We start from the raw sequence: 11148 nt of genomic DNA, 5'->3' as shown, positions 1-11148 counted from the left end.
TGAGCGAACAAGCTGGACCATATGACAGAGAGGGTCCTCTTGCACAGCCTAACCATCAGGTGCCGGCATCGTGGGCTGCGTTCATCGCTATGCGTCAGGAGATTCGAGACTCCACAATGCATCAACAACTGCAGGATGATCTGGTGGAGCACTTATGGACGTTTCGAGGCAACACCAACTAGTTTCCATTTGATTTGTTTGAAAACTTGTCTCGTTTTATTAAACTGTAACGTTTATTTGTAAAAATAAGCCAAATGTTGGCAAAACTGGCCAAATTCGCCGAATTATGCTTGAATTTTGTCTTCCAAGGATGTTTTTCTTTAAAAAACGGCGAACCTCGGGTGTTCTAGGCGGGGAGACGGCTGGAACTTCGGTGCTCCCCGGGCCAAAGTTTCGTCCAATCCGGCGCTAAATAGCGCCGGATTTCGGCCCGGGGAGCCCCAACGGCTGGGGATGCTCTTATATCCTATTGGTCTTTTCAGCGATGCCGATAAGAAAAGGAAAGAAAATCACTTCTGTGGAAAATCCTATTTGGATTTATAACGATGATTATAGAACAAAGAAATAAGAAGGTGTACAAAAAATATTACTATTAGAAAGTTGTTCATGAAAAGCAACCAACCGAGATCGGGTTTCCTACCTATTATGTACCGAGACAAGATTTCACAACGAACAAGATTTTTTAGAATGTTTCAACTGTTAGTATAATAGGATATACCGTGTTATATGTGTCATTATTTACCTTTTTTGCTTCTCGTAATTTGAAAACGTTAAAAAACACAATAGACGCGCAAAAACTGTAACCATATATATGTCCCATGTATGAGTTGTAACAACCATTCCATCTACCAAGGCAAAAAAACATCTCCACACCACTATCAGATTCTTTAACAATTCTATTGCTTTTGCAATGGAGGAGGTGGTAGTTCTGATTGTTGGAGCAGGACCGGCAGGCCTCGCGACAGCAGCGTGCCTTAACCAACTGTCCATCCCCTATGTCATCCTCGAGCGTGATGATTGTAGCGCGTCATTGTGGCGCAACCGTGCATATGATCGCCTCAAGCTGCATCTTGCCAAGGAGTTCTGCGAGTTACCACACATGTCCTATCCGGTAGATGCCCCCACTTACATACCAAAAAATCAGTTTATCAAGTACTTGGATGACTACATTGAGCATTTCAATATTCAGCCGAAATATCACACTACAGTCGAGTCATCTACATATGACGAAAATAAAGAATGTTGGTCCATCGTGGCACGAGATGCAACAAAGTGCACATCAATCAGTTACATGGCAAAATTTCTGGTTGTGGCAAGTGGTGAGAATAGTGCAGCTAACATTCCGATGATCCCTGGACTAGAAGGCTTCCCAGGTGTAGCCATCCACTCATCAAACTACAAGTCAGGCACACAATACTCTGGAAAGAATGTGTTGGTTGTTGGCTGTGGTAATTCTGGAATGGAGATTGCTTATGACCTTGCATCTCATGGTGCCAATACATCAATCGTCATACGAAACCCGGTATGTGCTCCTATTCCTTTTAATTTTACTGAAAAAAGTTATTTTCTAGTGTTGCTAATCATAAACAGTAGGGTTTTAATCAAAATATCAGACTGGAAATTGATGGAAAAGTATAACCAAGTGCTTATTGAGTGCTCCCTATCCTCCCCAAAACAAATAAAAATATCTCAATCGTGAAAGTAAATCAATATGCACTTCTGCAAAGAAAACACTCTCACTGTATAATTTTTTTACATTGCATGACGAAGGGATGTGTGACACGTTTTGTTTTTGCAGATTCATGTAATGACAAAAGAATTAATCCGATCGGGGATGACACTAGTACAATATCTCCCACTGAAGGTTGTGGATGCTCTGCTTGTGATGATGGCAAAATTCATATTTGGTGACCTATCCAGGCATGGCATCACCAGGCCAAAAATAGGTCCACTTGTCCTCAAGTCAGAAACCGGACGATCTGCTGTGATTGATGTTGGTACTGCTGGGTTAATCAAGAAAGGCGTTATTAAGGTGAGCATATATCTGATCATCATATAATAAATGTTGGTTTCCTATAAAGACTTACTAAGTATGCTCATTTCTTCCAGGTGCTAGGAGGAATTACCAAGATCAGTGGCAAAAAAATTGAGTTTCAAGGTGGGAATGAAAGCTCATTTGATGCGATTGTGTTTTCTACTGGATACAAAAGCACGGTGAATAATTGGCTCAAGGTAGTATCATTGAGATTTGACTCTCGCAGAGTGTAATTTCTTTGCACACAACACTTAAAAGATATTCTAACAAAAGTATATGCAACTAATGAGTGCAGGGTGGTGAGACCATGTTGAATAACGATGGATTGCCAAACAAAGAATTCCCAAATCATTGGAAAGGTGGTAATGGGCTCTACTGTGCTGGGTTGGCAAGGAGAGGGTTGGCCGGTATTGCCATGGATGCTAGGAATATCGCCAATGACATTAAATCCACCATCGACTCTATCTTCAACTAAATTAGCCATATTGTTTTTGACCTGTACGAAATATGGGCATGATTTATATGTTGTAAATCTTTGTTCATGTAATGTCATATTATGTGATCCAAAGTATTCTTGTCTCAGGTGTTGTACTCTCATAATCGAGATACGGTGGCATGCAGTATTTCAGTTGACTAAATGTTTGCATGAACAAATGCAAATAAGAAATAGACAAAGCCAGCAGTGTCATTGATGATATGATGTGTTAGGCGGCATGCAAACAAACCTCAAGAGAGGCATACTTGGATTTGCTGATGCGCCGACTGTTGACAACCGACAGCATGTCGGTTTTTTTTTTTTTTTTGGAGCAAACGCCAGGAGCTCTGGCTATTCATTTAGGAAGAAAGGAAAATGATCCAGTTTATGAGGAAAACCGGATCGAAAACCATACATACTTAACTACCTCCGACATGCGGACTACTCCCAAAGTCTAAAACAACAACACAACAAGATTGAACAACCCGTCAACGATAAAGTGCTACATATTCGACAAACCGTCACGAAGGATGCATGAAATGCATCCATCATGTAATTTCAACCGCCTTCTTCTTGGCGCCGACCTTGTTGCCCTTGGGCTTTTTCACCTTCTCCACATTCTTCACAAGGGAGCCAAGCATCATGATGGAGCGAGGCGACAAAGGGGTCTTAAACATGTCAATGAAGGCAGCAAGGGCGTTGTCATCAAACTCAGCGTTCTCTTTCAAGATGCCCAAAACACGTGCAAGCAACTCCTGAGATGTAGCATCCTTCCGCAATCGCTTCAGCTTCTCGATACGACCACTCCGACGAGGCGTGGTGGCCACCTCCTTAGGAGCACGGGGTCGCCTAGGGGGCGGCGAGGTAAGGATAGGTGGAGGCACTGGTCGAAAAACCGAAGACAAGAAGGCGTTGAGCTTGTCAGCAGCGGGATCCCCGGGATCAACTTGGATATCCTCCGCGGGCACGGTTTCAGGAACAACGACACATGCAGCAGGGATCTCCTCCAAAGACTCACACAAGGGTGACATGAGCGCCAACTTTTTCGAAGCCAAGTTGGCCAAGAAATCGCAAAGTTTGGTGGAGTCGGCCACCTCAGGATCTGCAGCAAAAGGCACCAAGGGAGCTGCCAACACATCAACCACAACATCATGTTCGAACGCAGTCTCCTCAAGCCTCGAATGCTCAACCGAAAGAGAGGCAGAAGCTTCAACAAAAAACTCAGCCAACCCAAAGCCCTCGACGTCATCAGAGATTAGGCTCTGAGGACCCGCAGGGGAAGCAACCTTGTCAACAACCGCATCAGGCAGAAAAGGAGCAAGACCGGAGCAACCCTCAAGAGGCACACGAAAGACGTCGAAGCCAAGAGGAGACGAGTCGCAGGGACGGCGGACAGGCGAGAAGGGGCCGTAGAACTCCAAGAGCTCGGCGTCCCCCGACCTAGCATCCGAAGCGCTGACCGGGGCACGCCTAACACCACAGGTGGCAGCCTCTTCCGCACGCTCCCAACTTCCGACAGCACGCTGTAACCAAAGCTTGATTGCAGCAGCCTCGTCCCGCAGCGGCCGAGTTACCTCCTCGATGCGGTCCGCAACAAGTTGGAGGAGCTCCATGCGCAGTGAAGCAAACTGGGCCTGCAAGTCGGAGTCCCGAATGGCATTGACAGAGGCATCACCACCAACTCCAGGAGGGGAAGATGGTGGCACCGAAGCGCATGGCGGCGAATGGCGCACAACCTCGGCCCAGCTCCGAGCCTGGGTAGGCCGAGGAGAACCATCAGAAGGAGAGCATCTTCGCGGGGAAGGAGAGCGGCCGACTGGAGAGCGACGGCGGCAGTTGCGCTCCCGGTGACCCGGACGGCGGCAGCGAATGCAGCGGAAGGGTTCCCGACAGGTGCCGACATGGTGGCCACGCTCAAGGCAGCGGAAACACCGCCCGCGAGCCCACCTCTTGAAGGCAAGGCTCCGCTCCAGAGCTTCCCTCGACGGAGATGGCGACGTCAAGGCTCGGCCAGAGCGACGACCTGCACCCACTTGCTGCCAGCCCTCCTCTTCACACGGGCGCGCGAGAGCAGCAGGGGGCGCAGGGGGCGAAGCGCAGGGGGGCTCCGGCAGCTGCGTGTTCGCCGCAGGAGCAGGGGGGCATCGGGAGCTGAGGAGTAGCCTCTGCGCGGAGGAGAAGACCGTCGGCCTGAACGGGGAGGGCGGAAGGGCGCCTGGCGGCGGCGGCGGCAGAAGAAGAGGAGCAGGGGACGCGGTAGCCATAGCGCCAGGCCTCGAGGACGGCGACCGTCGCGAGGCCCAGCCTGGCGGGGGAGGCGAAGGAGGCCGAGCGACGAGGGCGGAGCGGCGGCCTCGTCGAGCCCGGCTGAAGAGGCTCCGGCTGGACCGGCACCGGCAAGAAGGAGCTCGGCTCCGGCTGCACCGGCAACAGCAGCGCAGGCCAGCTGGAGGGACGGAGAGAGAGCGGAGCGGGGAGTCGCGATCTGGAAGGCGCAGAGGCAGGGGAGGCTCACCGGGGGAGATCAGGGCGGCGGCGGCGCGCACGCGCCCGTCGCCTCCATGGTCGCGAGAGGCAGTCAAACCTCTACCCTCCGTCCTTCTCCTACAATGACAGCATGTCGGTTCTCTGCACTTTGTTTCGATTTCCTGTTATTTCCACTAGAGTGGCTGCTTTTGCTAGCTGAACATGGGACTGTTTTGAGGCTATATCCTTCTTGTTCCGTTATTGCAAGTTAGTGGAGATCCTCCATATGGGAAAGAGATCTTGGAACAAACACCATGTAGCAAAAGGCAGACATTGAAACCTTAACTTTGAGAGTGACTTTGAGCTATTGACATGTGGGACAGGTCCACATGTCAGTGATTCAAACTCACATGACTTCGAAGCAGGTAAAGTCAGCAAATTTGTGGCCAGAAAAAGTAAGAAATAAAAAAAATCACTACCAGCATCTAGTACAAAGGACACGTAAAGAATATAAAAGTTTGTGTCCAATTTTCCATCATAGGATATGACGAGGATAAAAGACATTTAGCCTGAAATCTAATCTTTTAGTCTTGTTCAGTAGCAAGATCAAAATTTAAAACAAAACTTCACATCAAGTAGGAAAAAATTGATCACCTAACATTTAACATAATATCCGATGGTAAATGTAGAATAATAATGTGGCTGCTCATGCTAGACATCAGCGATCAGACATCGTACCCAGTGAGGGTAAAACCTCTACCTATGATCTCACCGGTGCAAAGCCATGCATACAACTCAATGCCAAACAATGCAGCAACCCCCAAATCCTCAACCTTCAGGTTCTTTCTGTTTGTCAGCAAGAGCTTTGCACCATCGACTTCTTTCCAGAAAGACTCGTAACGGCCAGGAAGGCTGCAACAAACAAGACCTCCGTGAGCAAATGTATCAAACATGTGACAGGAAATTGCAGCACTATAAATGAAGCACATGTGCTACATTGTCTAGTTATGCAATTTTTTTTTGGAAAATACAACTATGCATTGGAGTTAGTTCTTCGTTTTTGTTTTTGAACCACCTTCCATTGACACATAGGCACAGACATAATGGGCATAGGCAGGTTGGAAACGAACGAATGAAATCAAAACTAATGTTGTCATCTCCTGACTCTGATACTAGTTTAGCAGTTAGCACCTAACCTTAATTAAGAATATCAAATTATGCATTTAAGTTCCTATCCATATAAGGAAGCTCAATATATTACAAGCAGTGTTATTCCCAACAGACAAGGCATCATACAGAGCTATCCTAAAAACAGGAGGGGTGCGATTTCTTAAACTTAAATTAAGCAGATTTCATTCAGCACCAAGGAATCTGACATAATTAATGAATATCCATATGGTAGAAATCGTATGATTGATCAAAAGGAAGATAATTTGAAATTAATAAAACTGCATTATTCTTAAAGTGGTGTCCGTAAGTAACTCGTAGAAGACAGGATTTACATCTGTTAGAAAAAAGCTTGATTCCTGAATATTTTGACTGATATAAATCAGCACAGAAGTGATAATGATTAGGTGGGCTACAGACCATGCAGTGGTATATCTGCAAGAGGGCTTCATGGCTGCCCTAACATAATGCGATAATAGGATTTCATTAAAAAGGCCTAAAACTGCAATTTGGGTTTTGATTCTCGAAACCTTGCTATTAAACATGAAAGCTAGGGATAATTTACTCTATTTCAGGGTTCCATAATAAACTATATACTATCCATGGCCGTACAGAAAACCATCGTTTAGAGCCTTTTGCATCCCCAATGCCCCCTTCTGATCGCTAAACCTTGAAGGCTGCAACAAGGAAAAGTCACGGTACACCACAAGCTCACAAATCGAAACTGGCATACCAAGACTAAACCCACAGCATTGGGCCATGCATATTTGGACAGCCAGCACTAGCTACGGGAACTAAATCGGAAGCCTATTTGGCACATCAACATACAGATATCAGGAAACAATCTAAACAGATACATCAACGACATTGGAGCACAGAGGAGTTGGATGGTATAATTGTAAGAACAAATTAAGCGCAACAGTAGTAATCGGTCAGGAAGATGGTAGTAGGGAGTATGGTACCTGGCGAGGCGGGTGTAGAAGAGCTGCTTGGAGAGCTCCCGGCACTTCTCGACGGTGGGCGGGTCGACGACGTACTGCTTGTTCCTCTCCATGAGCGACCTGTGGTACGCGGACCCCTGCTTGGCCGCGAACCTCGTCGCCTCGCACGCCTTGGACTGCAGCTGCTTCTGGTACGCGGAACCCTGCTCGGCGGCGAACCTCGTCGCCTCCGACGCCTTGGCCTGCAGCTGCTTCTGGTAGGCGCTCCCCTGCTCCGCCGCCTGCATCGTCGCTTCGAACGCCTTGGACTGCAGCTGCTTCCCGTGCTTGGCCGCGAGCATCGCCGCCTCGAACGCCTTGGACTGCAGCTGCGCCATCTTCGGCCCGAAAGTTGCCATGGATCTGCCGCGGTTTCACAGGTGCAATGCGCGCGAGAAGATTCGACAATACTTCGTCCTTCTTTGGTTGGTCTGGGAGATTTGAGGAAGGGAGACGAAGAGATCGAAGAAGACGGCACGCAGAGAGGATTAAGAAGGGCTCTATGGCGGTTCGGCCTACAGGGGAGCAGTTTTGTAGAGCTTTTGGCTTGGAGGGGAGGTTAGGGTTGATTCGCAAAAGCAGAGTCCATTATTTATACGACTGATACTAGGTAATTGGACCGTAGCTTAGAGACTTCCGGTAATAATAAAACTTGCAACGTCAGGTAATTGGACAGGTACAATAACAATCATGTGTAAATCACGGTGACCTGAACATGCACAACAGAAAAACGACATAAATCGAGTCCAATCCAATGATAATAAGTAAAGTGCTCCATTGCACTTGGGAAAAAAAAATCTTACACAACCAAGTTACGAAGGCGTATTACAATATGTAGAGCAAAACCAAGTTACAGCGCACGTCTCTGGAACAGACATCAGGTACAAGAGTCCAACGCTCATAAGCACAGCCTGGGCAGGCATATAAATCCTCCCAGGCAACAACAGTAAGTTTTGCACATCCGAGCACAACGCCCTTCTTATTTAACATGATGAGCAGGTCGAATCGAAAACAAATATAGCAAGCAAGAGCAGTAACAAACAACACTTCACTTGGTCCACCAGTGAAGGAAATCCTTGCGCCTGTTGATCTTCTTTTGGAGCTGGAGAACACCATACAGTAGCGCCTCGGCAGTTGGGGGGCATCCAGGCACGTAGATGTCCACAGGAACAATACGGTCGCATCCACGCACAACAGAGTAGGAGTAGTGGTAGTAGCCACCACCATTGGCGCAGCTGCCCATAGAGATAACCCATCGAGGCTCAGGCATCTGGTCATAAACCCTGCAGAGAAAGTTAAAAATGAAAACAGTATTAGAGAAATATGAGCTGGTGAGACTGAATGACATTAAAGCAAATCATATCCGAGTATAAACTGGTACAATAAGACCTCCATGAATTTTTATGAAGTACAAACACGTCTCTGAAAGAGAGAATGGACACAAGTATGAAGCAGCCTAAAAGCCTACAACACATCATTATAGAGCAGTCTTATTCCTTGAGGATAAACCAACCAGTGCACTTACAGTTATTACCATGTAGACCAAGACATATCACAAGTTCACAACAATATACTCCATGTGATTACTAATATAAGCAGCTTTAGCATTTATGCCAGTCAAATACTTATTATGTTTGGCCATAAATTTCTATCAAAATTACCAACATGAATAATATCAAATTGACTAGATTAGCATGAAATATATTGAATAATACTATATAATTTCTTTTGTTTGAAGCAAGCATGTTTTCTGAGAAGTTATGGTCAAATTGTTACTTACTTACTTTGAAGACTGGCAATGTCCTAAACTACATATATATACAATGTGAATCAGAGGAAGTAATTCTCAAGGTGTCACAAAACAGCATCAATGAGCTGCAAAAAAGCGACAAGAATTGAATTCTGTTCAACTTCCAGTCTTTGGGCTTAATAAAGTCCTCTGATATGCGCATGTTTTCTAGGTTTTTCTACTACTGTGTGGAGATATAGAACATTATTATCGTTATTAAGAGAACTGCAGAAATAGGAGATTGAAACTTAGCAGGACTAACTAACCTAGGTGCATGCTGTATCTAACACAGCAGTAATATCCTTCTTCAATTGTACAGTTGAGTAACTGGTAGTCTAAAGAGCCTTAGACATAGCTATGTGATTTGCTAATTCTAAAGGTGAAAACAATTTATCTTACGAAAACTGTTCAGGCATACAGGGAAGATAATTCAATATTATGGTGTTGGTAACAGGCTTCTAGTTTAAGTGAAAATCCTTCTTCACTGCATAGCCATGTGATTGGCTAAATCTAAAGCTGAAAATAACCTATCTTATGACATCTCTTCAGCCATACATGGAAGATAGTTTAAATTATGGTGTTCGTTACAGGCTTCTAGTTAAAGTAAAAATCCTTCTTCATTTGTACAGTTGAGAAACTGGCACTCTAAGAGCCTAAGACCTAGCCATGGGATTGGCCCAATCTAAAGCTGAAACCAATTTATCTTATGAAATCTCTTCAGCCACACAGCGAAATACTTAGATAATGGTGTTCTCGCAGGGTTCTAGTTTAAGTGATATGACTGCTCGACAGTATTTAGCACTATGGATGCTCCACAACGTTCCATTTTTGCAAACCATACATGAAAATATCAGGAATTGGTGTCGTTTCTGGCAGGTATTTAAACCAAATACCAGCTAGTACGAACTGGTATTCATTTTTTTGGCAGGTCTTCAAATTGAACTCAAAAATGGGGAACAAGAAATTCTTACACTATTAGCGCGTAGACAAACATTTAGAGGTCTATTTCGGTTGGAAGATCCCTACAAAACGTCTATTGAATTCAATTGGTTTCTTAATTAGATCCCTTCCGAGATCTAAGCAGGCTCGCCAGGAGTCAAATCGGCCAGGCGCATGCGAATCTAAGGAGCAGCAAGAGAGGAGAGAAAAATTGGGTACCGACTTGCGTAGTGCTGGCGCCATCTTGTTGGTGAGCGTGCCGGCGACGATCATGCAGTCGGACTGCCGCGGGGACGGGCGGAAGATGACCCCGAATCGGTCGAAGTCGTAGCGCGCGGCTCCGGCGTGCATCATCTCGACGGCGCAGCAGGCGAGGCCGAAGGTCATGGGCCAGATCGATCCGCGGCGCGCCCAGTTCATGAGGTCGTCGACCTTGGAGACGACGAACTCGGCCGCCTTGGAGCCCGCCGCCGGCGGGGGCACGCCCGCGTACGGCGCCGGCGCGGTCGGCGGGGCGCCCGCGGCGGACGCGGCGGCGGAGTAGGACCTCGGCGCGGAGAGCAGGGCCAGGCACGCCGTGCGCGGGAGCAGCGCCATGGCCGAGGTAGGGTTTGGTTGGGTCGTGGAGGGGGAGGTGGGAGCGTGTAGGCGATTTGGGCGTTGGCTTTGTTTCTCGGAGGAGAGGAGTAGCTCTCGGAGCAGTGGGAAGCGGCTTGTGGTGTGTGTGGGGATGCGGTCGGGTCGAGGCTCGTGCCGGTCGCACGCCAGGGCCCAGGAGTGGGGATCGCCCAAGCCCAACGCTTCTGGGCTGTGTGGCCCCACGGTTGCGTGTTCAACCTGCTATGAAACTTCAAGGCCCACTCTAGGTTCCGGGCTGGTGATTGATGAATGGGCTGGGATTTTGGGTGCTCGTGTACACCGCGTGTTGCACCGCTGAAAGGAGACACCGCCCACGTCCAAGGGCATCGTGGGTTGGCCCACCCTTTTCTTCCTCCTGGAGTTCCTCTTCTTTCTCGCCTCCGACGCTAGCCAAACTGTCTGCTAACGCCACCGTGGCACGGTGCCAAGTGGAGCGAGCGCCGCCCTGTCACCCCGCCCACATTGATCCGCCTACCCCCTGCCCTACCATCGGTCCACCACCGCCCTTGGCCTTCCATTCTGGCGAACCCTCCCACACTTGAAACCCTAAGACCTCGTCGGGGAAGACCCCCACCCCCGCCCCTAACCCCAAGTCCGATCGGCCACCCTCGCCCCTAAACCTAAGTCCGATCGGACACTCTCACCCCTAAGGTTGGCG

At 47.7% G+C, this 11148-nt stretch overlaps 3 protein-coding genes across 3 annotated transcripts; 1 reads left to right on the top strand and 2 right to left on the bottom strand.

Moving 5' to 3' along the window:
• The first annotated feature begins 910 nt into the window (after positions 1–910).
• Positions 911–2510, top strand: LOC124681734 (probable indole-3-pyruvate monooxygenase YUCCA10). The gene is made up of 4 exons (XM_047216565.1): positions 911–1522; positions 1799–2032; positions 2110–2232; positions 2331–2510. The coding sequence occupies exons 1-4, from the start codon at positions 911–913 to the stop codon at positions 2508–2510; spliced, it is 1149 nt and encodes a 382-aa protein (XP_047072521.1).
• A 3041-nt stretch (positions 2511–5551) lies between these two features.
• Positions 5552–7482, bottom strand: LOC124681721. Its single transcript, XM_047216556.1, has 3 exons — positions 7441–7482; positions 7106–7254; positions 5552–5888 (listed from the first exon to the last, which is right to left on the bottom strand). The coding sequence occupies exons 1-3, from the start codon at positions 7480–7482 to the stop codon at positions 5702–5704; spliced, it is 378 nt and encodes a 125-aa protein (XP_047072512.1). The 3' UTR covers positions 5552–5701.
• A 396-nt stretch (positions 7483–7878) lies between these two features.
• Positions 7879–10463, bottom strand: LOC124667877 (NADH-quinone oxidoreductase subunit B 1-like). Its single transcript, XM_047205138.1, has 2 exons — positions 10075–10463; positions 7879–8406 (listed from the first exon to the last, which is right to left on the bottom strand). Exons 1-2 carry the CDS (start codon positions 10446–10448, stop codon positions 8172–8174), a joined length of 609 nt encoding a protein of 202 aa, XP_047061094.1. The 5' UTR covers positions 10449–10463; the 3' UTR covers positions 7879–8171.
• Positions 10464–11148: the final 685 nt, after the last annotated feature.

The sequence above is a fragment of the Lolium rigidum genome, chromosome 1 (genome assembly GCF_022539505.1).
Source record: "Lolium rigidum isolate FL_2022 chromosome 1, APGP_CSIRO_Lrig_0.1, whole genome shotgun sequence".
Lineage (NCBI taxonomy): Eukaryota > Viridiplantae > Streptophyta > Magnoliopsida > Poales > Poaceae > Lolium > Lolium rigidum.
The sequence above is the reverse complement of the archived record's forward strand: the minus strand, read 5'-3'. Positions and strand labels throughout refer to the sequence as shown.

Bases quoted from the DNA above. Each gene is read 5' to 3' on its own strand.
- LOC124681721 (XM_047216556.1), bottom strand. From the start codon at position 7,482: ATGGCAACTTTCGGGCCGAAGATGGCGCAGCTGCAGTCCAAG. The intron at 7,255-7,440 runs GCGTTCGAGGCG...CTGCAGTCCAAG, and splicing joins TGGCGCAGCTGCAGTCCAAG to GCGTGCGAGGCGACGAGGTT. The intron at 5,889-7,105 runs GTACCATACTCC...TGTTTGTTGCAG, and splicing joins TTCTACACCCGCCTCGCCAG to CCTTCCTGGCCGTTACGAGT.
- LOC124667877 (XM_047205138.1), bottom strand. From the start codon at position 10,448: ATGGCGCTGCTCCCGCGCACGGCGTGCCTGGCCCTGCTCTCCGCGCCG. The intron at 8,407-10,074 runs GTCGGTACCCAA...CTTTCTCTGCAG, and splicing joins ATGGCGCCAGCACTACGCAA to GGTTTATGACCAGATGCCTG.
- LOC124681734 (XM_047216565.1), top strand. From the start codon at position 911: ATGGAGGAGGTGGTAGTTCTGATTGTTGGAGCAGGACCGGCAGGCCTC. The intron at 2,033-2,109 runs GTGAGCATATAT...CATTTCTTCCAG, and splicing joins TCAAGAAAGGCGTTATTAAG to GTGCTAGGAGGAATTACCAA. The intron at 2,233-2,330 runs GTAGTATCATTG...TAATGAGTGCAG, and splicing joins CGGTGAATAATTGGCTCAAG to GGTGGTGAGACCATGTTGAA.